General features: G+C 41.1%; 1 protein-coding gene across 2 annotated transcripts; it reads right to left on the bottom strand.

Annotated features, from left to right (window-relative positions):
- Positions 1–12: 12 nt before the first annotated feature.
- kics2 (KICSTOR subunit 2) lies at positions 13–27,806 on the bottom strand. 2 transcript variants are annotated; one of them, XM_059977495.1, is made up of 3 exons: positions 27,290–27,806; positions 11,870–12,158; positions 13–8,976 (listed from the first exon to the last, which is right to left on the bottom strand). In XM_059977495.1, the coding sequence occupies exons 1-3, from the start codon at positions 27,426–27,428 to the stop codon at positions 8,160–8,162; spliced, it is 1,245 nt and encodes a 414-aa protein (XP_059833478.1). In that variant the 5' UTR covers positions 27,429–27,806; the 3' UTR covers positions 13–8,159. The 2 variants fall into 2 exon arrangements, with proteins under 2 accessions (XP_059833478.1, XP_059833477.1); XM_059977494.1 differs by having other exon boundaries at positions 27,185–27,773.
- Positions 27,807–27,976: the final 170 nt, after the last annotated feature.

The following is a 27,976-nucleotide window of genomic DNA, read 5'->3' as shown; positions in this document are numbered from 1 at the left end:
GAATTCCCACCCACAGCCATCAGACGCTCTTCACATGAGAAGCCATTCAATCCTGGAATCATTTTCGTGAACCTCCTTTGAACTCTCTCAAATTTCAGCACTTCCTTTCTAAGATAAGGGACCCTAACCTGCTCACAATACTTCAAGTGGGACCTCACCAGTGCTTTATAAAGCTTCAACACTGCATCCTTGCTTTTATATTTCTGTCCTCTTGAAATGAACAATAACATTGCATTTATCTTGCTCACCGCAGACTCAAACTGCAAATCAACCTTTAAGGAATCCTGCAGAAGGACTACCAAGTCCCTTTGCAACTCAGTTGATTGTATTTCCACTCCATTTAGAAAATAGCCAACTGTTTCATTTCTTCTACCAAAGTGCATGATCACACAGTTCCCAACATACCCCTAAATACCCCTAATGTATTCCTCTGCCAATGCCCATTCTAATCTAAGTCCTTCTGTAGCCCCTCTACTTCCTCAAAACTACCTACCCCACCACCTATCTACACATCATATGCAAACTTTGCAACAAAGCCATCAATTCCATCATCCAAATCATTTACATATAACATCAAAGAATTGATCCCAAGACAGACCCCTGTGGAACACCACTAGTCACTGGGAGCCAATCAGAAAAGGCTCCCTTTATTCCCACACTTTGCCTCCTGCAAATCAGCTACTGCTTTATTCATGCTAGAATCTCTCCTGTAATACCATGGGCTCATAGCTGTTAATCAGCCTCAGGTGTAGCACCTTGTCAAAGGCCTTCTGAAAATACAAGTGCACAACATCATCTTATTCTCCTTTGTTTCTCCTGCTTGTTGCTTCTTCAAAGTATTCCAACAGATTTGTCAAACAAGATTTTCCCTTGAGGAAACCATGCTAACAATGGCCTATTTTATCATGTGCCTCCAAGTACCCTGTGATCTCTTCATGATTTCTTAATAATCGGCTCCAATATCCTCCCAACCATTGAGATCAAACTAACTGGCCTATAGTTTCCTTTCTTCTGCCTCTCTCCCTTCTTGAAGAATGGTAATTTTCCAGTTTACCAGAACTATAAGCTTGATAAGCCATGTGGCAAAAATTATTCTCAGAGTAATGATAAGAGCAAGACGCTCTATTAAACCAGAAATCAGCAAAGAACAATGTGGCTTTGTGGAAAATACTGGAACCAGAAATGCAATTTTCATGCTACAGATGATCTGTGAATGAGCCATCCAGGTACAAAAAGACATCTATGTTTCATCAACTATACAAAAGCTTTTGACACTGTCATATACCGAGATCTCCTGGAAATGCTTCAAGATCTTGACGTAGATGGGAAAGATATACATTTCTTAAGAAACTTATACTGGGACCAGACAGCATCTATCAGAATAGAAGGAGAAGTGAGCAAGTATGTGAATATCATGAGAGGAGTCAGGCAAGGTTGTGACTTTTCACCCGACTTATTCAAACAGTATAGTGAAAATATCTTGACAAGTATCAAAGATATCAAAGGACTCAAATTTGGAGGCCATAATATAAAGAACATCAGATCTGCTGATGACATTGTACTAACAGCTGACTCAGAAACAAAACTTCAAGAACTACTCACTATAGTGGCAGCAGAAAGTAATCGCAGAGGCCTCTCAATCAACACCAAGAAGACAGAAAGCACAGTCATCTCCAGAAAGACAAACATCCCACAATGTGTGATCAAGATCAGAAATACAAACATCAAACAAGTCAACAAATTCAGATATCTATTCAGATAATGATGGCAAGTGCGACACAGCTATCAAATACAGAATAGCAATGGGAAAGAAGCTTTCCAAAAAGTGAAGACCATATTACAGACAGAAAAATGAGCACGTACATTAAAAACAGAATACTGCAGTGCTGCATTTATTCTATCCTGACTTATGAAAGTGAATGCTGGACCATTTTCCCAGCAACGGAAAACAGACTAGAAGTAGCTGAATTATGGTTCTACAGGAGAATGTTAAAAATATCATGGACCACACACACATCAAATGAAGAAGTTCTCAGAAGGGTCCAAGCAGTTAGATCACTTATACCAAACAATAAGAGAAAGACAACTCATGCGGAACTAGGACATATCTAGGACATATCATGCGGAAGGATGAACTAGAAAAACTCACACTCTCTGGAAAGATTGAGGGGAGCAAACCTAGAGGAAGACCTTGGCTTATGTACATCAAAAGCCTAGCCAAGTGGTTACACAGAAAAAATAGAAGCCATCCAAAGAACAAGGGATAGATCTGTATGAAAAACCATAGTCACCAACGTCAGCATTGGATATGGTACCTAGACAGACAGACTGGAACCATCCCAGGATCTAATGATTGTTTCAAAGATCATTACTAATGCCTCCTTGATCTCTACAGCCACCTCTCTCAGAACTCTGGGGTGTACACCATCTGGTCCAGGTGACTTATCTACCTTCAAACCTTTCAGTTTCCCAAGAACCTTCTCTCTAGTTGTGGTAACTTCACACACTTCATGCCACCTGACACCTGGAACTTCCACCATCCTGCTAGTGTCTTCCATAGAGGGGATTGATGCAAAATACATATTCAGTTTGTCCACCATTTTGTTGTTTCCCATTATTACCTCTCCAGCATTGTTTACCAGTGATCCAATAGCCATTCTCGCTTCTCTTTTACACTTTATGTATCTAAAGAAACTTCTGGTATCTCCTTTACTATTATTGGCCAGGTTACTTTCATATTCCAACTTTACCTTCTTAATGAGTCTTTTAGTTGTCTTCTGTTGGTTTTTAAAGGTTTTCCAATCCTCTAAATTCCCAATAATCTTTGTTCCATTATATGCCCTCTCTTTGGCTTTCATGTTGGCTTTGACTTCACTTGTTAGCCACGGTTGTGTCATCTTTCCATTAGAATACTTCTTCCTCTTTGGGATGTATATATCTTGTGCCTTCCAAATTGCTTCCAGAAATTCCAGCCTTTGTTGCTCTGCTGTCATCTCTGTCAGTGTTCTTTTCCAATCAGTTCTGGCCAACTCCTCTCTGTTGCCTCTGTAATTCCCTTTACTCCACTGTAATACTGATACATTTAGCTTTAGCTTCTCCTTCTCAAATTTCAGGACAAATTTGTTCATATAATGACCACTTTTCCCAGGGAGTTCTTTTACCTCGAGCTCTCTTAATTATTTCTGGTTCTATGCACAACACCCAATCCCGAACAGCGATCCTTTAATGCACCCAACCACAAGCCATCTTGTAGGCACTCTAGAAATTCCCCTTCCTGTAATCCAGCCCCAACCTGATTTTCCCAATCTACTTACATATTGAAGTGCCCCTTGACTATTGTAACATTGCCCTTTTGGCATACACTTTCTATCTCCCATTGTAATTTGTAGGCAAAGTTTTAGTGGTCTTTTTACCCATGCAATTCCTTTGCTCTATTCACAATGATTCAACACCTTCTGACCCTATGTCACCTCTTTCTAATGATTTGATTTCATTTTTTACCAACAGATCAATGCCGCCCTCTCTGCCTTTCTGCCTATCCTTTTGATACAATGCGTATCCTTGGACATAAAGCCCCCAGCTATAATCTTTCAGCCAGATTTGGTGATGCCTACAACAGCATACCTACCAATTTGCAACTACACTGCAAGTTCATCTTCCTTATTCCATATACTGCGCACATTCAGATACAACACCTTCAGTCCTGTATTCACCTTTTTCGATGTTGTTGCACCATGCTCAACCTTTTGATTTCTAACGTTGTCCGAGGTCTTACCAACATCTACCTCCGTAACCTCTCCACTAACCCTCTGGCACTCTGGTTTCCATCACCCTGCAACTCTGGTTTAAACCCCACTGCACAGCATTAATAAAGCTTCATGCTAGGATATTAGTCCCCCTCCAGTTCAGGTGCAAACCGTCCCTTTTGTACAAGTCCCACCTTCCCTGGAAGAAAACCTAATGATCCAAAGAGCTTATGCCCTCCCTCCTACACCAACTCCTTAGCCATGTATTATATTTATTATTATTTATTTCTTTTCATATTTGTACAGTTTGTCGACTTTTTTACTCTGGAAGAACGCTGTTGATGCAGTCTTTCATTGATCGCATTATGGTTACCATTGTATTATGTATTTTTGAGTATGCCCATGAGAAAATGAATCTTAGGTTTGTTTCCTGTGACATATATGTATTTTGATAATAAATTTACTATAACCTTTGAAACAGATGGGCTTCAGCAACAGAAGTACCATGAACATACACCCAGTGCCCACTTTATAGGTACAGGAGGTACTTAATAAAGTGGCCGCTGAGTGTAGATGCAATTAATGTGATCTTAAAATTAATTGACATGGCAACATAACTACCAATACGTGCAATCACAATGCATTTCACAGTATGTTTTGAAGTACACATGATAAATAAATCTGAATCTGCATTTGAACTAGACCTGGAATACAAGAGGGGAAAAAAACTGCATGTCCTAGAAATCCACAACAAAAACAAAAATGCTGAAGGCACTCGTTATTTCTTCAAAGAATTCCAAGAGATTTGTAAGGAAGCCATGCTGACATGTTATCTGCTTCCACCAATTTCCCTTGGCAGCGTTTCAAGCACTTTTAGAGAGGATATGGGCCAAACACATGCTGAAAAGACCAGCTCAGGGAGGCAACTTGGTTGGCATGGATGAGTTGTGCCGATGGGCATGTTCCGACTCTGGAAATACAAGTCAATGTCATTCAGAGTATGGTTTAACTCTTCTCAGTTCTGTGTTCAGTGACCAACACTTTCATCTTGTCAAATGTGCCTCACTCTCTATCTAATGTGTAAGTAGATTCTCTCCAGTAAGCTCAGCTTTAAATCTGTTTCAATCAAATCTTCACTTACTTTAGACATCCCATTTGATACAGAGGCTCCAATGTACAAGATTGGAAAAAGCTGCAGAGGTCTGTAGACTCAGCCACATCCATCATGGGCACTAGACTCCCCAGCATCAGCTTTTTCCCCTCTGACACCAATTCCTGAACAGTACATGAACCATGTACAATCGCTGACTATTTTGCTCTATTCACACTACATACTATATATATCATTATAACTTAAACTACATTAAGAAATATCCTAACTTTCTTATAGTATATTTTACGTATTGCACTGTACTGTTGGGACAAAACAAATTTCACAACATACTGTACGTCAGTGATAACAAACTTATTCTAATAGTTTCCTCAACTTATCTGCTGCTTATCAGATAGTTATTCTATCGCAAAAGTTCCTGGGAGTTTCACAAATTAAAGCCTCCGAATACAAACTATTGTTTGAACCTACGAAATATGTGTGAGTTTAATCACACTAGGAAGCCATTAATATGAATTATTTCCTTCTAACTTATGCTGTCAGATGAATTCCAGAATTTTGTCTCCAGGCCATCCCACACGTAGCTCTCTATTTTTGAAATGTATTCCCTGTTGTAATGCAAAAAATATAGCAGGTAATTTACACCTGGCAAGCACAAACAAATCACAAAGAACAAATAATCGGTTTTCTAAAGTGCAGACAAGGACACCAGGAATAATTCAACTTGCTGTTTTCAATGTAATGCAATGGGCAGACAGACTCGCTGACTATGCAGAAATAAAAAAGCAAATAAAACTGCAATAACAATCTTAAATTTTTTAAAATGCTGGAGATTCAGCAAACTTTTCACTCTACTGATGCTGCCTGACTAGTCGAGTATCTCTAGCACTTTGCTAGTTCAATCCCTCAGTCGATTTGTGTACTTTGGTTTCTGGAGGACACTTGAATTCGCAATTACTGATTTGGAAATCTTGAAGCATGGAGTCATCTCAGCTCTCTACAATTAGTGTATTTGCATCACTCCCCCCATTCCCATTCATATGTCCATGGCTTCCTCTACTGCTATCATGAGGACACACTCAGGTTGGAGGAGCAACACCTCATATTCCGTCTGGGCAGCCTCTAACCTGACAGCATGAACACTGATTTCTCTAACTTCTGGTAAATTTCTCCCCCCTACCCTCTTCTCTCTTTATCAACACCCCATTCTGGTTACCCTATCACCCTTCACCACTTCTCTTCTCCTCACCTGCCCATCACTTCCCTTTGGAACCCCTCCTTTCATCCATATCCACTGTCCTCTCCTATCAAGATTCCTTCTTCAACTCTTTACCTCTTCCTTGTCACCTCCCAGCTTCTCACTTCATCACCTCTCCCACCCACTCACCTTCTCTCCCACTTGGTCTCACCTAATGACTTCAAACCTGTACTCCTTCCACCTCCCCTACCGTCTTGTACTTGATTCCTTCACCTTCATGAAATATTGGATATTTATTCCTGTCCATAGATGTTGCCTGACCTGCTGAGTTCCTCCAGCATTTTGGGTGTGTTGTTCTGGATTTCCTGTATCTGCAGAATCTTATGTGTTTACAGTTGCATCACGTTGGATACCTATCGACCAGCACACCATCAAATAAGAGGCACACTATCTGATACAAGACCAACAGAATACACTTTGGGTCATGATGGGTTTAGCCATTTCTTTATAAATAACTGTTCTAAGGCTTAGTGCTTCGCTTAGACCCCAGGTACCTGACTCAAATCTAATGACACTGAATATACATTGCCAGATGTGAGTCGAGTATTAAAACAACTGTCCATAGACTCAAAATACGTTCGAACTTCAGTTTCCAACAGATTTCTCTTGCGACCCTTCCCCATGACCTCTGTCAACATATACTCTATATGAGGCTGAACTATGACACTGCTGATAGGCAAGAGGGAGTTTAGAAGAATGACAGGTGTCCTCAATGAAATAGGGAAGATTCTAAAAGGAGTTGGAGTAGAGAACGTTCCCTTGGGCTAGAAAAGCTCAGAGTAAAAACAGAACATTACAGCATAGTACATGGCATTGTTCCAACCTTTCAACCTACTCTCATATTTATCTAACCTTTCCTTTCTACACAGCGCTCCATTTTTCCTTCTTCATGTGCCTATTGAAGAGTTTCTTAAATGCCCCTAAGGCAGGGGTTCCCAACCTGAGTCCACAGACCCTTCAGTTAATGGTAAGGATCCATGCATAAAAAGATGGGCAACCCCTGCCCTAATGTATCTGTCTCTTTCACCATCTCTGGCAGGGCAGCACATTCCAAGCACTGAACACTCTCTGTATAAAAAATAACTACCTCTGCTATCTTCCCATACTTTCCTCCAATCACATTAATGGGGCTCCAATGCACCCCCAGTATTAGCCATTTTTGCCCTAGGTAAAAACTCTCTGGTTGCCCACTCTATCTGTGCCTCTTAACATCTGTGCATCTCTATCAAGTCACTGTTCATCCTCTTTCTCTCTAAAGAGAAAAGCCCTAGCTTGCTCAACCTATCCTCATAAGACATGCTCTCTAGTCCACGTGGCATCCTGGTAAATCTCCTCAGCACCCTCTCCCAAGCCCCTTCCTATAATGATGTGACCAGAATGGAACATAGTGTGGTATAAGCAGGGATTTTTAAAGCTGCAAAATCACCTAACAGCTTTTGAAATCAGTCCTCTGACTGAGGGCAACAAACTAAATGATCTCTTAACAACTTGGATGCGCTACAGAGTATATTCCAAACCAAAGTGTACAAGTTATTACTCAGAAAAGAACTCCACAGACAGATGTATCATGAGGGAGAAATAAGAGAGAAGTTGTCAATGGCAATGAATACCGGGCTGAAAGAACAGGCAGGCTCAAGGGACTGGTTTCTTTTTCAATTCCTTGCATACTGCCAATGGCAAACAACAAATAATCAGTTGGAGGAACTCAGTGGATCAAGCAGCATCTGTTGTTTCCTCCTTTGGATTGTAAATATATCCTTTCATTTTCAAATAACACCTCAGATTAAACCTGATTCTTTGTAAAGAGTTGAGTTGTTTTTTTAATTTCACAGTTATAAGTTACTAGGGAAAATGAAATCATTATGTCAGTGAGTATTAGAATGAAATGACAGCAACCGTACTTGGCAAAAGGTCCGCATTTCCTAGCTGAATGCAGATAAAATATCCACATCCAAAGTTCTTCATACAAATGTCATTTGTTCTGTAATGCAGAGTACAGGACCTTCCATCTTTCCTCATCAGTAGTGAGTCACTGTCATTGGCATCAGCCCTTTGATCCGGGTTTCAAACCGGCAAATGGCTTGCTGTTCTTCAAGGAGCTGGAGAGCTCGTTGAGGAAAGAGAGAAAGTGGGAATCCTTCTCTGACTTTCTGGAGTCAAAGATCACCACAAGGGTGAACTGTGGTTCAGGGCGTGTAAGGAAGTAGGTGCTCTGAACCTTGTCGTCGTAGAAATGGACCACTTTTTCCAAAGTGTTGAGCTCCATCGCACTGTCTGTCATGATCATGATGACATTAGGCCAATGAATCAAAGGCCGATCACTGGGCAGAGAGACTACTGCCGGGTATTGATCCACTCCCTTAGGGGCTTCTCTGTATGAGTGGGGATGGTGGTAGCCGTGACCCTGGAAGGTCTCCGAACCCCGGTTATCAAAGATGAGGGAAACATTCTGGGCGTCGTATTTTCGGATGAAGCTGGAGATCTTGCCGCAGTAGTCGGGGTTGGTCTTGGTGGTCAGAGCCTTCATCTCTGAAGGGGTGGTCTGGCGGCTCAGGGCCTCATGAAAATAGAAGCTGAACTTGGCCAAGAGAGCGTTCTTCAGTCTGGCCAGCCACTGGAAGAGGTGAGGTGGCTGGAGGGCCTTCTGGGTCTGGCCCCCAAACAGGTGTTTCCTGGTCTCTCGCTGCTTCTCAAACATCTGGCCCCAGCTCTGCAGTTTGGAGTGGGCGCCATGCAAGTTGAGCAGAGAAGGGAGAAACCTCCATTCGCTGATCTCGGCCTGAGCCTTCAGCAGCTGGCTGAGCACATCCACCTCCAGCTGGAAGCAGCTTTCCAGAGGACTCAGGATTGGGTGATGGAACCTGAGGAAGTCAAAGCCAACACATGTTAAACTCATCAAGTAGATTCTATAGATGCTGGAAATCTTGAGCAACACACACAAAACGTCAGAGGAGCTCAGCAAGTTAAGCAGCTTCTATAAAGGGGAATAAACAGTCAATGTTTCAGGCTAATACCCTTCATCAGGACTGGAGAGGAAGAGAGCAGAAGCCAGAATACTGGGGCTGCACGGTAGCATTAACGCTATTACAGCACCAGCAACCCAGGTTCAATTATCACACACACTGTAAGGAGTTTGTACGTCCGCCCTGTGACCAGGTGGATTTTCTCCAGATGCTCTGGTATCCTCCCATATTCCAAAATATGTACGGTTAGTAGGTTAATTGGTCACAAAGGTATAACTGGGAGGCGCAAACTCATTAGGGCAGGAAAGCCTATTACTGTGATGTTCCAAAAAAGAATGCGGCGGATGGAGAGGAGTATAGTGATACGAGCAGGTGATATGAGAACAGGTGAGAGGTGGCTGGGTGGGGAGAGGACATCTGCGTAAAGTAAAAAGCTCGGAGGTGATATATAAGACCAAATGAAAGGGAAGGTAGTTGGATGGGGAGAGGAAATGAAAGTGTGAGGTGGAAGAAGTGCTGAAGAAAGAGGACAATAGACCATGGAATAAAGGAAAGGAGGAGGGTAACCAAAGGGAGGGTAAGCAGCTGAGAAGGGATGGGAGAGCAGCCAGAATGAAGAATAGAAGAGCGAAGGGGGAGGAGGAAAATTACTGAAAGGTAGAAAAATCGACATTCATGCCATCAGATTGAAAGCTACCCAGATGGAATATAAGGTGTTGCTCCTTCAAACTGAGAGTGGCCTCATTACGGGATTAAAGGATGCATGTTGGAATGGGAATGGAAAGTTGAATTGAAATTGGTAATCCCACCTTTTTTGTAATGGTTTTTTTTTAAATCAGGATTTCGTTCCCACCCGTGTTCACTCCCTTCCACAAGGCATTGTAATTTAGAGCAATTTTATGTATTGCACTGTACTGTTGCCGCAAAACAAAACAAGTATCAGTGATAATAAAGCTGATTCTAATTCTGATCTTAATAGGTCAACTGCAGAAACATGCTCGGTATAAACTAGTGATCAAGATTCCTAACATTGACTATACATTCTGTCCTCCTCTCATCACCTGTCTTGCTCAGCTGGATGAGATTTGGGTTACTGACTGCTGTACTGCTCAGAATCTATCATCTCTGGAGCATGACTAGAAACCACAATCAATTGATTCATAAGCAATTATTACTGTCAGAACTCAGAAAATAGCTTAATGTGAGAGTCATGAACATGAGTGTTTCTGCAGATGCTGGAAATTCAAAGTAACACACACAAAATGCCGGGCAGTATCTGTGGAGAGAAATAGACAGTCGACATTTCATGCCAAGACCCTTCGTCAATGCATCCCGAAGGGTCTCATTCCAAAATGTTGTTTGTTTATTCCACTCTGTAGATGCGTCCTGTCCTGCTGAATTCTTCCAGCCTTTTGTGTGTGTTAATGTGACAGTCACTGTACATCTGGAAGAAAGAATCAGTGAATGTACAACTCAATTGAAATGAACTGCAGAAGAGTTCAACATATTTCTTTGACTTGGCTTGCACTTTCAGATACCAATTTATCTTCAAAAAGATTAGGTCTTAGAATTGCTTCAGAGTGGAGCTCTAAAAGTACAGTCTAACACTTCAGTTCCTTTGTCAGATACCATCACATCAATATTTATGCTCCTAATAGATTAATGCTGATATAACATAATTCATGTATACAATATGTGCATTAATCTAGCCTCTCCATATAATCGCCAACCATTCAAATCTGGCATCTCTAACATGCATTTTTTTTTAAATCTAACAAAAGATTAAATAGAAAATCCAATAAAAGGTTTGAACTGTTTTCAGAATTTGCAAAGAACACGTGGGAAGTACTGAAAGTTTATAAGGTCTTAGTCTATCAAGTACTGTTTAATGCCTTTAAGCTAGTGAGAGGCAGATCACCAACATCCATAAGGGTGAAATGAATCCATCAATCTACTACCTTCTACCCATGCTTCCTAATTATTTGTCAGTTCCAAGGGAAATAGATCTCTCTTTTATCAACTCTTCTCAATCTTACCAAATTCAATCAAGTCACTGTTCCAAAGAAAAATGGTCCATCCTAGCTAATCCTTTCTCATAAGTAATCTTCTTCACACCAGGAAACATAATTTTATTCCTCCAGAGCTCCCTCTGATAGATTTGACATAGAGGAGTGCAGCACAGTCCAGGCCCTTCAGCCCAAGATGTTATGATCAATCTAGCCCTTAAGTTTTCTTTCATTCATGTGCCTAACAGTATTTTAAATATCGCTAATGTATCAGCCTCTACCACCATTCCTAGTAGAGCACCTGCCAGTCTGTGCAAAAATTGTATTTCTGGGATCTCCCCCTATAGTTTCCTCCAAGCCCCCTCTTATTAACCATTTCCACCTTGGGTGTCTCTGGCTGTCCACTCGATCTACCCCTTATCTTGTGCATCTCTATCAAGTCATCCTCCATCCTCTTTCTCTCTAAAGAGAAAAGCCCTAGCTCACTCAACTTATCATCATAAGACAAGCTCCAGGGTCAATCTTCTTTGCACCCTCTTGAAAGCTTTCTATCGTGAGATGACCAGAACTAAACACAATGCTCTATGTGTGGTCTAACCAGACCTAAGGTTTGATTAAAAATTTGTTCTGTACAGCCACCCTGGCCAATATTTATTGGAAACATGAAGGCGTAAGAATATGGACCATGGGTAGTCCAATCCAAAACACCCTGTGAATGATCAAAATCTCAGTAAGTTTCTCTGCAGTATTGACCCCAAAATCACTAAAATAGGACTTCCACTAACCTGGAGCTATACTTCCGTACAATAGATTCCAGTGTGTCCACCAACTCCATGGAATGGATGGACTTCTGTGTGCTGAGAGAGTATATTTTCTCATAGAACTCGGCAATTTCCATTCGGGCCTGGATGAAATCACAGAGCTGCTCGGAGAGGTGGCAGAGAAGCACATCCAAGTGAGATGAATTGCTAGCCGTCAAACCCTTCCCAACGGCGACCAGCTTGCGCAGTTCATTTTGGATGCTGGTGTAGATATTTCGAATGGAATCCTTCCGACTGAAGAATGATTGCCCGCCTGCCAGTTCAGAGATTTCATGTGAGTGAGCAACAAAGTATCTCAGTACATTCATTATGTCATAGACATTCATTAAGTCTTGTGCTGGTATTTACTGGTGCTGATGTGACCAAATTTGGAGTATTCATCTTCTAATGTTTCCACCCCCTTGCCTGCCATCTCTCCTCCTAGAACCTTCCCCTTACTCTCCACCTCCACTCCACTACTTCTCTGTCACCATACTTCACTTGCAATCCTCAATCTTCACTTGCAGTCCTCATTCAATTCCTTGGACCGCATATTCCTCCACTTCACCCACATCCATGTGCCCACCTTTCTCCCCATCCCCTAGACACCATTTAGAAAATTACAGCACAGAAACAGGCCCGTTGGCCCTTCTTGGCTGAGTCAAACCATTTTTCTGCCTAGTCCCACTGACCTGAACCTAGACCTGTTACGTACCCCGTAACTGGGTCACTTACCAGCAAAGATAGAGAGGTCCGTTGAAGTCTGATGGTACTATTTTTAACAGTATTTATTGATAAAAATACACAAAAATAATATCAATGCAAACATACAGATTATATACGTCGTCAATACTAAATCTAAAAGCAGGGGTAGAATAAGAATCAAGAAGAAATAGCTCTATCATTGTCTAGGGGATAATGTATTGTCCAATGGAAATATAAAAGTCACTTTAGTTCGTTCAAGCTGTAGGATGCAGCCTTTTTGGTTGGAGAGAAAGATGGAGGTTTAACTTGACCATTCCTTTTATGATGTCAATTCTTCGAGAGTCATTGCGAGTTGGGTTCCCCGTTGGTAGCTAAAAGCCATTCTTCTGTGGTAAAAGCCACCGGTTCCGGGGCAAGTGGAACCGAACGCACGTGGCCTCCTCGCCCAACAGCTTCCGCTATTACGGGATCGCTAGCGTTTCTTCTGGTGCATCTGAGGGGCTGTTCCCACAGATCCTCTTTTATCCTGACTCACAGGGTCTCAGATGTCAATCAGGTTGGGGGTGATACAATCCCTCCCTCAACCAGCCCACTTTGCCTGAGGACTTCCACGTAGCACAGTATTGTAATACACAAGTTCGTCTTCAAGAGACAATGGCCGTTTCCTGTAGCTTTATATCGCCGGGGGAACAAGACATTCCGCACGTCTCTCTCTCATTTCCTGGGTCTCCTGACCCAAATCAATAGTGATCTTGCGGTTCTCACAAAGGAGGGGGCTACCCCGCAACCTTCGGCCCCTCAGAGCTGTGGTACATTCATAACAGACCATATCCCTCCATACGCCTCTCATCCATGTACCTGTCCAAGTTTTTCTTAAATGTTAAAAGCGAGTCCACATTTACCACTTCATCTGGCAGCTCATTCCACACTCCCACCACTCTTTGTGTGAAGAAGCCCCCCCTAATGTTCCCTTTAAACTTTTCCCTCTTCACCCTTAACCCATATCCTCTGGTTTCTTCCTCTCCTAACCTCAGTGGAAAAAGCCTGCTTGCATTCACTCTATCTATACCCATCATAATTTTATATTTGATAATCTCCCCTCATTCTTCTATGCTCCAGGGAATAAAGTCCTAACCTATTCAACCTTTCTCTGTAACTCAGTTTCTCAAGTCCCAGCAACATCCTTGTAAACCTTCTTTGCACTCTTTCAACTTTAACATCCCTCCTGTAATTAGGCTCCAAATTCAGCCTCACCGATGTCTTATACAACCTCACCATAATATTCCAACTCTTACACACTCAATACTTTGGTTTATAAAGGCCAATGTGCCAGAAGCTCTCTTTACGACCCTATCTACCTATGGCGCCACTTTTAGAGAATTATGTATCTGTATTCCCAGATCCCTCTGTTCTACTGCACTCCTCAGTGTCCTACTATTTACCTTGCATGTTCTAGCTTGGTTTGTCCTTCCAAAGTGTAATACCTCATACTTGTCTGCATTAAACTCCATCTGCCAGTTGTCAGCCCATTTTTCCAGCTGGTCCAAATCCCTCTGCAAGTTTTGAAAACCTTCCTCACTGTCCACTACACCTCCAAATTTGCTAATCCAATTTACCACATGTACCTCTCTCTCATCCACACAAAGCATTCACCCTTCAGTACATTACCCCCATCCTCTTCACACAATTCACCCCCATTCCCATCACACTATTCACCCATCCCCTACACACTATCACCTATCCCCTACACTAGTGGTTGCCAACCCATCGATCTTTGAGACTTTCCCAGTTGATCCCAAAAAAAAAGAAAAAGAAATACACAGATACTGTTTTTTTTTAATTTGATTTTTTAAGATAATTACATAGAATAGAATAGTGGAAAAATTAGATATATATAATTTTTTCATCAGGGAGGGAGAGAGGGAGGAAGGAAGACTGGATATCGGGAGATCCCCACACGCTCCATGGAATTCAAAATAGCTTTAATATATGTATTTGTTTCTTTCCCCAGATGACTAATAACTTTATTTTCGAGCACCTACATATTTAATCCTATCTTTTGTAAGCAAGCGCACTAAATTTTCAGAAATATGTCATATTTATTTCTTAAATTATAAATAATCTTTTCAAATGGAATGCAGCTAAAATTTCATTATTCCAACGATCCATACTTAAGTATGAATCTGATTTCCAAATAACTGTAATAGTCTGTTTGGCTACTGCCAATGCAATTTTTATAAATTCTTTCTGATATTTGTTCAATTTAGGTTTTGGTTTTAACCCTTCAATATCACCTAATAAAAATAATATTGGATTATGTGGAAGTTGTGTTCTGATAATTTGTTCCAATAAAACTCTTAAATTTATCCAAAAAGGTTGAATTTTAGCACAAGACCGTGTAAAAAAGTACCAATATCTTGATTACATCGAAAAGATTGATCAGATAACTTTGAATTTAATCTATTTATTTGTTGTGGTGTAATATATAATTGATGTAAAAAATTATATTGTACTAATCTAAGTCAGACATTTATTGTATTTGTCATACTATCAAGACATAGTCTTGACCAACTTGTTTCATCAATTTTAATATACAAATCAGTTTCCCATTTTTGTCTTGACTTATGAGTTCCTGGTTTATTTGTCTGCTTTTGAATCAAATTATATATTCAAGAAGTATTTTTTTTAATTTTTCCTTTATGAATTAAAGTTTCTATTTCATTAGGTTTCAGCATTGACACTGTTAACCCAGTTTATCTCATAAATAAGCCTTTAATTGAAAATTGATATTTTATATTTATTCTTTAATTGATCAAATGACATCAATATACCTCCTTCAAAACAATCTCCTATGTTTCTAATCCCTTTTTGAAACCAGTTATATAAAAGTTGGTTATCCATTGTAAAAAGAACGAGTCTATTTTGAATTAGAGGTCTCTTTGCTAATAAAGATTTCTTTATCTCATCATCAACATTTGTCTTGTTCCATAAATCAATCAAGTGTTTTAATATAAGGGATTCTTTCTTTTCCCGTATCCATTTAGATTCCCATTTATATATAAAATCTTCTGGTATATTTTCTCCAATCGTATCTAACTCCATTCTAATCCATGCCGGCTTATCTTGATCAAAAAAAGATGCAATAAATCTAAGTTGATTTGCTTTATAATAATTCTTAAAGTTTGGGAGTTGTAACCCTTCTAGGTCAAATCTACATGTCAATTTTTCCAACGATATTCTTGACATCTTACCTTTCCAATGAAACTTCCTCACACCTTTATTCAACTCTTGAAAAAACTTCTGCGGCAGTTGTACTGGTAGTGTTTGAAATAAATACTGTAAATCTGGGAAATATATTCATTTTTACAGCATTGACTCTACCTACTAATGTTATTGGTAACATCATCCATTTATCAAGATCTTCTTGAATTTTTTTCAATAATGGTAAATAATTTAATTTATATAAATTGTTTATGTCATTATCAACTCTTATACGTAAATATTTTATACAATTTATCGGCCATCTAAATTGAGTTACTAGTCGACATTGACTATAATCTCCTTTAGTAAGGGGTAAAATTTCACTTTTATCCTAATTTATTTTATACCCTGATATTTTCCCATATTCTTCTCATCTAAAAGATAACTTACGCTACGAATGCAATGGGTTTGTTAAATAAATCAGAACATCATCAGCAAATAGATTAATCTTATATTCCTCCCGATTAACTCTGAAGCCTATAATATCTGAATCAGTTCTAATTAATCCAGCTAATTGTTCTATCGCCAATACAAATAGATCAGGTGATAATGGACAACCTTGTCTAGTTGAAATGGTGTTGAAATTTGGCCATTTGTCACTACTTTAGCTTTGGGACTAGTATTTAAGGTTTTAATCCAGTTTATAAAAAATTCTCCTAACCCATATTTTTCCCATTCCAATCTATCCAAAGCAACTGCATCCAAGGCAAATGGCACGCTCATTTCATCCCTCTTTTGTGCCAAATGAATTATACTAAGTAACCGAGTTACATTATTTGCCAATTGTCTATTTTTAATAAATCCTGTATGATCCATATGTATTAATTTTGGTAAATACTTAGATAATCTATTAGATAAAATTTTTGCTATTATTTTATAGTCTGTATTCAACAAAGAAATAGGTCTATATGATGTTGGTTTTAAAGGATCTCTATCTTTTTTTGGTAATACTGTTAAAATCACTGTCGAAAAGAGTCCTGAAGTTTATGTGTTCTTTCCCCTTGATATATTAACTCCATAAAAGGAGGGATTAATAAATCTTTAAACTTTTTATAAAATTCAGGCGGAAAATGATCCTCTCCTGGAGATTTATTATTCTGAAGTGATCCTAGGGCTTCTTCAACCTCTTTTAATGTAAAAGGCATATCTAATCCTTCCTGTTTTTCCAAATTCAATTTTGGAAGAGTTATTTGTGATAGAAATCTTTCTATCTCAACAACATCATTTTGTGATTCAGATTGATATTAATTTGGAATAAAAATGTTTAAAGGTTTCATTAATTTCTAAAGGTTTATAAGTAATTTTATTTGCACTTGTTCTAATTGCATTTATCATTTTGGAAGCCTGCTCTGTTTTCACCTGCCAAGCAAGAATCTTGTATGATCTTTCACCTAATTCATATCTCTGTTTGGTTCTCAAAATTGCTTTTTCTGTTCGGTATGTCTGGAGCATGTTATATTGTAGCTTCTTATTGACAAGTTGTCTTTGGTTTTCTTCTGTCGTATATCTTTGAGATTCTTTTTCTAATTTTGCAATCTCTTTTTCCAGTTGATCCATTTCTACCATATATTCCTTCTTAATCTTAGAAGTACAACTTATTATCTGGCCCCTCAAATATGCTTTCATCGCTTTCCATTGTTGTTTTAATAATATTGAATTAAATCCCCATCTGTAAATCAATTCCTCCTTATCCATCATTATCATTGTCATTATCAAAGGGGAATGATCTGACAGTATTCTCACTTTTCACTCTAACCTGAATTTTCGCCGATAATAAAAAAAATCTATTCTTGAATAAGTTTTATGTCTATTTGAATAAAATGAATAATCTCTTTCTCTTGGATTAATTCTTCTCCATATATCAATCAAATTTCAATCTTTCAACAATGATAAAGTTAGTTTTACTACTTTTGATTTTGTAATAGCCTTAGTCGATCTATCTAGAACTGGGTCTAAACAAAAGTTAAAGTCTCCACCTATTAATATTTTATCATGTGCGTCGACCAAATTCAAAAAAACCTCGTATAAATTTTGCATCATTTTCATTTGGTGCATAAATATTCATAAGAGTCCATAATTTCGAAAAGATTTGACAATGTATAATCACATATCTCCCCGCAGAATCAATTAATACATTTTGTATTTTAATTGGTAAGGTTTTATTAACCAAAATTGCAACTCCCCTCACCTTTGAATTAAATGAAGCTGCAATAACATTCTCGACCCAATTTCTCTTTAATTTCTGACATTCTATCTCTGTTAAATGTGTTTCCTGCAAAAAGGCTATATCTACTTTCATTTTCTTAATGTACGTTAAAATTCTTTTTCTTTTCACCAGTCCATTAAGCCCATTAACATTAAAACTTTAAAAATTCAGTAAATTAGTTTTGTTTTTAACAAGGTTACTCCAATTATGTACGTTATGTATTACAATACATAATATCTCAGCTCTCATAGTACCTTGGGGAATCTCCTTAAAATCCTCCATGTTACTATGTGTCTCCCCCCCAATCATCCAGGCAAAGAAAGAAAAATAGAAGAAAGATAGATTATAAAGAAAAAAAGTAACAAGATACCCCCCTACTAATGTTGTGAATAGAAAAAAATCACATTACCCCCCCCCCCTCCGTTTTACAGGTAATGGCAGCTGCCATGATTACACACGTGAATCCCGTAGCAATTGATCAGAAGCTCCCCCGTAATGAAAAAAAAGATATATATGAGAAGAAAAAAAGTTAATATCACTACTCCCGATTAATACTTCTCAAATTTTTACTGTCCTCCCCTTCTGTCATATAATTAAAATATATTTGCATATTCTTCTACCCTTAAATATCCGTCAAATCCATTCCCAAACTCAGTCTTCATCTTTAATCCATTTCGCTTCCATAATTTCTTTGTTGTGTCCAGCGAATATTTGAACGTTCTTGTGCAAACTCCTCCATTTTCCGATAATCAGTAAAAAATCTTCTTTCTTCATCATCCAAAAAAATTATCAGCGTTGTCGGGTAGCTTAATATAAATTTATAACCCTTTTCCCACAAGACTTTTTTCACTGGGTTAAATTCCTTCCTCCTCTACAAAAGGTCGTAACTTATGTTGGGACAGAAAAGAACTCTATCTAACCCTTCTATCATCAATGGCCTGTTTCTCTTTCTGGCACCTTGAGCAGCCGCCTTCTGGATCCTTTCTTTATCTTGATATCTTAAGCATTTTATCAAGATTGATCGCAGGTTTTGATCATGTTGGGGTTTTGGTCTTCAAGCTCTATAAGCCCTTTCGATTTCAATTAACTGACTTCCTTCTTCCATTTCCAACGTCTCCGGGATCCATTTTTGAAAGAATTTTATTGGATCGTCTTCCTCCATACCTTCTTTAAGACCAACAATCTTAATATTGTTTCGTCTGCTAAAATTTTCAAGCACATCCACTTTTTCCAACAACCATTTTCTTTCTGATATCCAGGCAAGGATATTATTTTCCATCTTGTCCACTCTATCAATAGTGTCTCTCGTTATTTGTTCAAGCTTTTTAAATTTTCTTATCCATTTTCTCCTGTTTTTTCACAACCTTATCAAGCATAGTCTTTATTGCTTTTAATTCATACATTATTTGTATCACGGCTCCTCTTATGTCTTCAGAAAGTCCTCCCTTTTGTTTTCTTCTGGTTCCTCTTCTTCCTCATCTGTGTTGTCCAAAAAATCTGATTCTACTTCCAGTTCACTTTCACTCACAGCTGGAACTTTTAGTTTTGTTTGCACCTGTTTGTGCATGCCTGTTTCTTCATGCATGTGCAGCTCCTGCTGCTTCTTTTTAGAGACTGTTGATGGTGTCGCAGTTTCCTGTTCTGCACCACCGGAGGCGAAGTGCATTTTGCCGAGAAGAGGTCCAACCTGAGTACGAGGTTCTGTCATAATGGTCGGCCCTCTTTCTTTCCCAACTTGTGCTGTCTTCAAAATAGTAGTTCTCTTCTGTTTCTGTTTGGGAGGCATATCTAAAAATAGTCCTGAGTAGTTTATAAGTAATTTTTAAAAAGTATTTACTAACTTTTCTTCACTTAAACGTTATTTTACTAGTATTTTACGGGAGAGCTGGATTTCCACGTCTCGATCCTACGTCATCACGTGACGTTCCTCCACAAATACTGTTAAGAGATTGTTTCCGGGTTGCAGGGTTTTAGTTCTGTTCTTTCTGTCCACAGTGCGCATGCGTATAGCTCTCCCGCACTACACAGCGTAATTCACTGGTCCCCAACCACCTGGCCACGAGGAAACAATATGAGTCAGCTGCACTTTTCCTCATTCCCTGTCAGCCACTTTTGAACCTGAACCCACGCAAAGTCATCAGGCAACTAAACGCAGTGATACCCTCTCGCCAGGGTTCACCGGTTGGCCTCGGGCAGCTGGCGGGAAATGCCGACGCTACTGGCCTGGAGTGCTGCCTCTGAATCTGTTTAGCACACAGAATGCTCATGGGGAACCCGGTGCTAAAATATTCGCAAACGACTTAATTCGGACTCAGCGTTTTGTAAGTATCACAGCAGCTACCGCACTGCGATTTACTGAAACAAACATTTGTCAGCCAATAGATCCTAAGGGGGGGGGGGGGCGGGGCGGGCGAGCCCGCTCCCTGTTACACTCCTCGCTCGCTCGGCCGCACTCTCTGGACTGCAACCGCCGTGGCCCCGGTACAGGGACCTCCGTCCCTGAACTTGCCCTCTCACCCCACCCACGACCAGCCACACCTGGCCAAGGCGTCTGGCGGCGGGCAGGAGGCTGAGTTCGGGCCTGGAGGCTGTCTAATGAGGTAATGTCTCAAAACTACTTCATTACCCTGACTCCAAGCACCCAGCACTTAGACAAACCTGCTGAGTTTTCTCAGCAGAAAAAACGTGAGCAAGCTTGATAGAAGCCAAGAGCCGCGAAAACTAGTATAGACTGGACGTTAAGAAACCTGCTTCGAGTATTGCTGTATTCTGGTCGTGTTTAACAACACCCCCCCCCCCCCCGCCCCCGTCAGCCAGTCCACAAGAATATTACCAATATCAAACCAGTCCACGGTGCAAAATAAAGGGTGAGTACTCCCGGTGTTTATATATTATTTCTACTTCTGGGTTGCAGAGTTTTACTGCCGGTTTTTTCTGCCCTGGTGCGCATGCTTGTAACTAATTGATGTGAGGTCGATCTTGCCTTTTATTAAGGCCAAGGTAGGGGATCTTGGGCTTAAAAAGGTTGGTGACCACTACCTTACACACTATCACCCATCCGTTCCCACCCCATCCCCAAAACACCATTCACCCATCCTTGCACCAGCCCAAGCCCAACACACAATCCGTACATTTCTCCAATCCCCTGCACCTCTCCCATTCCGTAACCACCATTCAACCATCCACTCTCCTTTGTCCATTCCCTCCCATTCCACTAACACCACTCACCCAATCACCTCATCTCCCTCCAGTACTCCCGTCCCTCCCACCCCTTCTGACCTCTTCCACACCACCTCTCTTTTCACCCTCCCTCCCCACCCCCAATCCCACCCCTTTCCCTCCCTGCCCAGCCAACTCGCCCTCCATTCTGTCCAACCCCACTGCTCTCTACCCTCCCCATCCATTTGTGCCCCTCCACACCCCCCTCCCCAGCCCCCAACCTCACCCCCTAACACCTGTCCCCACCCACTCCACCCCCTTCTCTTCATCTTCCCTCTGCACCCTCGCTCCACACTCCCGCTCTCCGTCCCCACCTTCTTCCCACCTCCTCTTCCATCCCCACCCTCACCCTGACATTACCCTCCTTCCCCTTACCCATTCTCTCCCCCTCTTTCCATCTGTTCCCACCCCTCTCTACACCCACCCACTCACCTCTCTCCCCACCACTCTTTCCCCCCACCCCCACTCCCCTCACTCACAAACCCCTCTCTCTCACTCTCTCCCAAGCCTCTCCCCGCCTCCTTCCCACCCATACTCCATCCCTTCCCTTTTCTCCCCACCACTCTGCTCCCAAATTCGCTGACCCCGCTTCTCTCCCTCCCCACCCCTCTCCCCCTCCCCACCTCATCTCCCCCCTTCCTCCCCACCCCTTCTCTTCTTCTTCCTTCTTGAGTTTTTACGGCAGTCGGCATCCACACTGTTGCATTACTGTCATCTGCAGGATTTATTGTCCCTCATTGTCTTGACTGCCTAAAGTCGTCTTTCCAGTCCCACGCCCTTAAAAAAACTAAACAACCATTTCCTCCCCAATCACTCTCCCCACATTCCAATAAACCTTTAACACTGTTCTCTACCAGTCCTATTTTGCATAATTGTTGTAGCATTTGTTGTCCTTCCTGTGCAAATTTCCTGCATGAAATAAGGATATGCTCTACAGTTTCAGTCTCCTGACACAGATCACAAAAACCTGTCGAATGTTTATTTATGATGGCCAGAGTACCATTAAGGTTGCTGTGCCCAATTTTCAGTCTACTTATAATTACTTGCTCCTTCCGCTTTACTCCCCTACTCTTTCCCATTTCTATAAGGAGAAGCACTGTTGACATTTCAGGCTGAGACCCTTCGTCAGATCCTGACAAAGGGTCTCGGCCCGAAACGTTGACAGTGCTTCTCCTTATAGACGCTGCCTGGCCTGCTGTGTTCCACGAGCATTTTGTGTGTGTTGTTTGAATTTCCAGCATCTGCAGATTTCCTCGTGTTTGCCATTCCCATATCTACTCTGTTCTGAATTGAATGTAAATGTCTTCCTTTTATTGCTCTATCCCAATGCTGCTGCCACTGTTGATTTATCCTTTTCCACACTATGCTCTTCCCCTCTGATTTTGATAGTTTAATATTGACTCTACAGATCCTTTTTTAACTGCTGCTTTTGCCAGCTTATCTGCTGTCTGATTTCCCATAATACCTGAATGTGCTGGAACCCAGATGATTGCCATATTTTTGCCTTGTCTAGCCAGTCTTGAATTTGCAAACAGGATTTCATAAAACAGATCCTGGTGTCCTCTAGCTACACCTGCCTTAATGCTTGCCAGGGCCAATACATAATTGCTACGCATCACAATATTATTACAATCAACCTGTTCACTCCATTCTAGTGCTAACAATACGGCAAACATTTCAACTGCATAAACACTCAAGCAATCCGGTGTTCTCTTGCTAATTTCCACTTGATAACTTGGCACAACAATTGGAGACCCTGTTGCACCCATTTCTGCATCCTTTGATCCACCCGTAAAAATCTGTACATCTTTATATTTACATTCCCTATACCTATGATATTCACTGAGTATATCAGCCGTTTTATTACTGCATTTAATCTTAAGCAATTCCAAATCTACAGAGGGATTTTCTAATACCCAGAAAGGTCTGACAGGCCACACCACACTTGGACAAAACTCTTTATCATATACACCCATATCTTTTGCTGTTTGCTCTCCTGTCCAGCCAAAACTGTCTTTTTGTGTCCTTTCTTTCTCCCAGCATGTCTGCAACACCCTTTTTGTAGGATGGCTATCACCATGCCCCATTAAATTAATTCAACAATGGCCTCCAGCTGTTTATATCACAGCCCCAATGGCATTTCATTTGCTTCAACTTGGAGTGCACACACTGGGGAAGTTGTAACCGCTCCCAAGCACGCCCTTAGAGCACGAGCTTGCACGCCATCTAGTTCCGCTAACACAGATTTTGCTGCTGACCAGTATACAATACTTCCATAGTCTAATCTTGATCTTATTAATGCTACATAAATATACTTTAGTGATGCAAAATCAGCACCCCATTCCAAACCAGTAAAACACCTCATGACATTTTTACATTTAGTAACTACATGTCCTCTCCATGTTAATCTCAAATCAAAGTGCACTCCCAAAAACCGAAAACTTTCAACTCTCTCCAAGTTACTTCCATACAGAGTCAGATTAAGTTCCCTGGGCTTTTTCCTTGTAAAGAACATGGATTTTGTCTTCTCCATTGAAAATATAACACCGCACTTTGTCCCCCACTCTTCAACTTGATTCCATCTTGCATTTTCGTAACTATATGTTCAATATTTCTCCCTCTTTTCCACAAAGCCCCGTCATCTGCAAACAATGACCTCCCTACTTCCGTTGGTAAATTTACAAATATATCATTTATCAAAATGGAGAATAAACTTGGACTCACTACACTCCCCTGAGGTATCCCATTTTCTACAACAGACTGGCTTGAAAGCTCTGATCCTATCTTCACCTGAATAGTTCTCCCGTTTAAAAAGTCCTTAACCCAACTGAACATTGCCCCCCCCTCGATTCCCATTAACTGTAGCTTGATTAGGAGCCCCTCCTTCCATAATATATCATAAGCTTTCTCAACATCAAAAAAACTGCAACCACTGTCTCTTTATTTACTTGTGCTTTTCTTATTCCGTCCTCTAGACACACCACTGGATCCATAGTATTCCTTCCTTTCCTGAACCCGCTTTGATACATAGCCACCATACCTCTACTCTCCAGAAAGTACACCAATCTCTCATTTATCATACGTTCCATAAGTTTACATACATGAGACATCAAGGTAATTGGCCTGTAATTTCCTGGCCTGCTGGCATCTTTTCCAGGTTTCTTTATTGGAATAATTATTGCTTCTTTCCAGCTCCCTGGTATTCTCCCTTCATCCCAGACTTTGTTATACAGAAGCAGTAGTTTCTCCAGACTTCCTTTATTCAGGTGTTTTATCATACTATAACATATTTCATCTTTCCCTGGTACAATCTTTCCTGTTCTATCTAGTGCCTTTAATTCTCCCATGCTGAAAGGGACATCTTGCACACCATCAAGGTTAGTTTTCCTACATAAAGCCTCCATATTTTCACCTTTTGTTCTCTCTCTAGCTCTTCTTCCCTTCTCAAACAAATTATCAGAACTATGTACCATAACAAAATACTTGCCAACAACTCTGTCTTTTCCTTATTTGTTACTGCAGTCACATTTCCATCCACCAGAACTGGGTACCTCCACTCTCCCCTGTCCCCTCCCACCCTTTTTATCATTCCCCACACCTCTCCTATTTGGGCTGTGTTTCCAATTGAATTACAATACTTCTTCCAGTGTGTCCTTTTAGCATGTCTTATTGTCCTCCTCACTACTGCCTGAGCTTGTTTGTACTGAATCATATGTTGGAAATTTTGAGTTCTTTTAACCAATTAAAAAGCGTTATTTCTATTTCTCACTGCTTCCTTACAATTATCATCCTACCATGGTATTACTCTCTTCTTTGTTCCTCCTTTACTTTTAGGAATGGATTCTAATGCAGCTGATATTATACCTTGTTTTAATATGCTGTCCAGTGTTTCTATATCCATCTCATCACTGACCTGACTTAGATATCTGTCACTTTTTTCCAGAAACTTCTCCCAATTGGTTTTCTCAAGGATCCATTTCCCAACTGTATTCTCTGTGACCAATCAGGCAGAAGTATTTATCTTGCACCAGATTGGGTAATGATCACTCTCTACAGTTCCTTCTTGGTACACTAACCACTCACATACTGATGCAATAGAGTTTGATACTAACGTAAGATCAAGCACAGACTCTTTACCTGTATTAACATTAATTCTAGTACTACTGCCATCATTTAGGCACACTAAATACTTCTCTTCTAGAAACTCTTCTATTACTTGACCATTCTGTCACTCACCCATAATACATTATCCATTAAAATCACAACAAACAACATTACTACTGTTCTGTCCTATACCTAGTATTCTATAAGGAATACCTTGCTTTACATAAGTTGCACGTCCTCCTCCCCCCCCCCCCTTCTCCTGTCTCGCCTTATTGCCTCATAACCATATAAAGCAAAATCTAAATTAGGTTTTAACCAGGTCTCCTGGATACACACAACATCTGACTTTTCTCTCCTACTAGCTATAAACTGCTTGAAATCTTGTTCATTACTAATCAGGCTTCTTGCATTCCATTGAAGAAGTAGCATTATTAGTAATATCAACCCACACATACTGTCTCTTGACTTGACTGTACCCTGAGTTCATCATTTACCTCTTCCCATTTTAATCCTATCATAACCAAATGGTGCTCTGCAGCTTTCACAATAATCTGAATCCTTTCAGTTTTAGATTTGATCTCACAAGTTGCATTTACCACTCCTTCTATAAAGGTCACCAATTTCTTCTTCTCTATCCATGCATTCTTCTTATCTTGCCTTTCCTTAGCTGCCACTTCCTCTTTGCTACATCCTCCCTCATTCATTTACTTCTGTCCTGCCAACTTGACTGCCTCAGCATATGAGACTTTTTCCTTCACCCTTATCTGCTGCACCTCCACCTCTTTTCACCACTTCACATCCCCAGTACACTACACTATGGTTACCTCCACAATTACAGCACTTTGGTCCCACTCCCTCTTCACATTTTCTGTATTCATGTTCCCCACCACACCTTGCACATCTTCTCTTTCCTTTGCACTTTGGACACATGCCCAAACTCCCGGCAATTGAAACACCTCACAGGTTTTGGTATATATTCTCTTACATTGTATCTCAGAAATCCAAAATATAACTCCTCTGGAGGCACCTAATCCTCAAATTCTACCAGAACAATTTCAGTCTCCCTTTTCTCTGCTCCCCTTGTCATTCTTTTCACTCTCTTCACTGAACTATTCCTCACCCTTAAGTTGTTCACTAGCTCCTTCACATGAACACTGAGGGAGAACCCCGGAGATCACCCCCTTGCAACCAATGACCCTTTGTGCTCCAACTCTTACAACCCTGGGCACTTTGACTTTCCCAACATTAGTCACCTTCATTGCCTTCTCAATCTACTCTTTAGTTTTACATCCTATCAGCAGGTTTCCATCTCCTAAAATTCTCGCATGGCTCACTTCCTCTAATGATTTTTCGTTAGATTAAGCGGATTGATTTTCTTTACTCCCCCATCCCCCTCAAATCTTACCACTACATTTAGCAATTTTGCCTTCGGGCCCTTCTCAACTTCTCTTCCCTCATTTTCCGATCCACCTACACTAGACCCACCTCCTTTCTTTCTCTTCCGACCCATCACCTTCCCTCTCCCCACCCCTTCCCACTCAAACTCCGTGCTGCTGCTATCACCATCAGTCTCCCCCCTGCCAGTTTGCAATGAACCGTGTAGGAATATCGTTCCGGAGCTATACAAGCCGTCGGTCAATATTCCCACAGAATGTCCCCCACAACACCCCAGCAGTTCCTCATCCGCCTCCGCAACCCTCCCTTCCCTCGGCAGCCCGCTAGCTGCGACTCACTGAATGACTCAAGGTCCACCACCCCACCCCCTCTCTTATCCAGTAACGATGCCCTCACCCCATCGCTCTCACCAAGTTTCTGGCCCAGGAAGCCCATCCCCTGATAGGCCTTCTCGGCGGCCGCCAGGTGCCCGAGGGCCGTCAGCAGTGCGCCCCAGCTCTGGCCCGCGCTCTTACTGCTCTCTTTCTCCCGCTCCACGTAATCCTTGGCGCGGTCGTGTGAGAAGACGCCGAGCTGCGAGAAGAAGGTCTCCAGCACCGCCTGCTCTTGCGGCACCGGCGCCGAGGCCGGGAGTTGAGCCTCGGACCCGCTCATCCCGCGCTCGCCAAGGACGGAAGGAGGAGGTGGGCGGAGCCGAAGGTCGCTGGACTGAGGGGTGTAGCAAAGGGACAATGGGAGGGGCAAACAGGAGGGGAATGAGAGCAAGTTAGGTAGAAGGGAATGAGGAGCAGTGGAAGCAGAGGAGAGGAATGGGAGGTTTGAACAAGTGGCACAGAAGGTAAAATTGGGCGAAGGAGAAAAAAGAGATTGTGGAGGGTAAAAGGAATGAAGTATAGATGTAACGGTGGGAAGAGGAACGGGAGAGAGTGTAGAAAAAGCGAAGGAGAATGGGAAAAGGGGGGAGGGAATACAAACTATGGAGGTTTGAAGGAGCAAAGGGAAAATGAAAGGGTAAAGAAGAGTTATTGCAGGGGCAAAGGGTAAGAGGTCTGCTCCAGTGCCACCCATTAACCCAGAACTTCTGTTCTGCTTCAACTTTAGTCCCCAAGTCGTTTTCTGTCTCTGATCTCACTTAGCTTTAAATTCTCAGAATATTTTTATTTCCTGCCTGACGATCATCCCCAAAAGTATTTGTCCTAATT

This window comes from Hypanus sabinus, chromosome 8, assembly GCF_030144855.1.
Source record: "Hypanus sabinus isolate sHypSab1 chromosome 8, sHypSab1.hap1, whole genome shotgun sequence".
NCBI lineage: Eukaryota > Metazoa > Chordata > Chondrichthyes > Myliobatiformes > Dasyatidae > Hypanus > Hypanus sabinus.
The sequence above is the reverse complement of the archived record's forward strand: the minus strand, read 5'-3'. Positions and strand labels throughout refer to the sequence as shown.

Coding starts and splice junctions, on each gene's coding strand:
- kics2 (XM_059977494.1), bottom strand. CDS start 27,428: ATGAGCGGGTCCGAGGCTCAACTCCCGGCCTCGGCGCCGGTGCCGCAA. Junction 12,159..27,184: donor CTTCCTGGGCCAGAAACTTG/GTGAGAGCGATG, acceptor CTGAACTGGCAG/GCGGGCAATCATTCTTCAGT. Junction 8,977..11,869: donor GTACGGAAGTATAGCTCCAG/GTTAGTGGAAGT, acceptor TGACTTCCTCAG/GTTCCATCACCCAATCCTGA.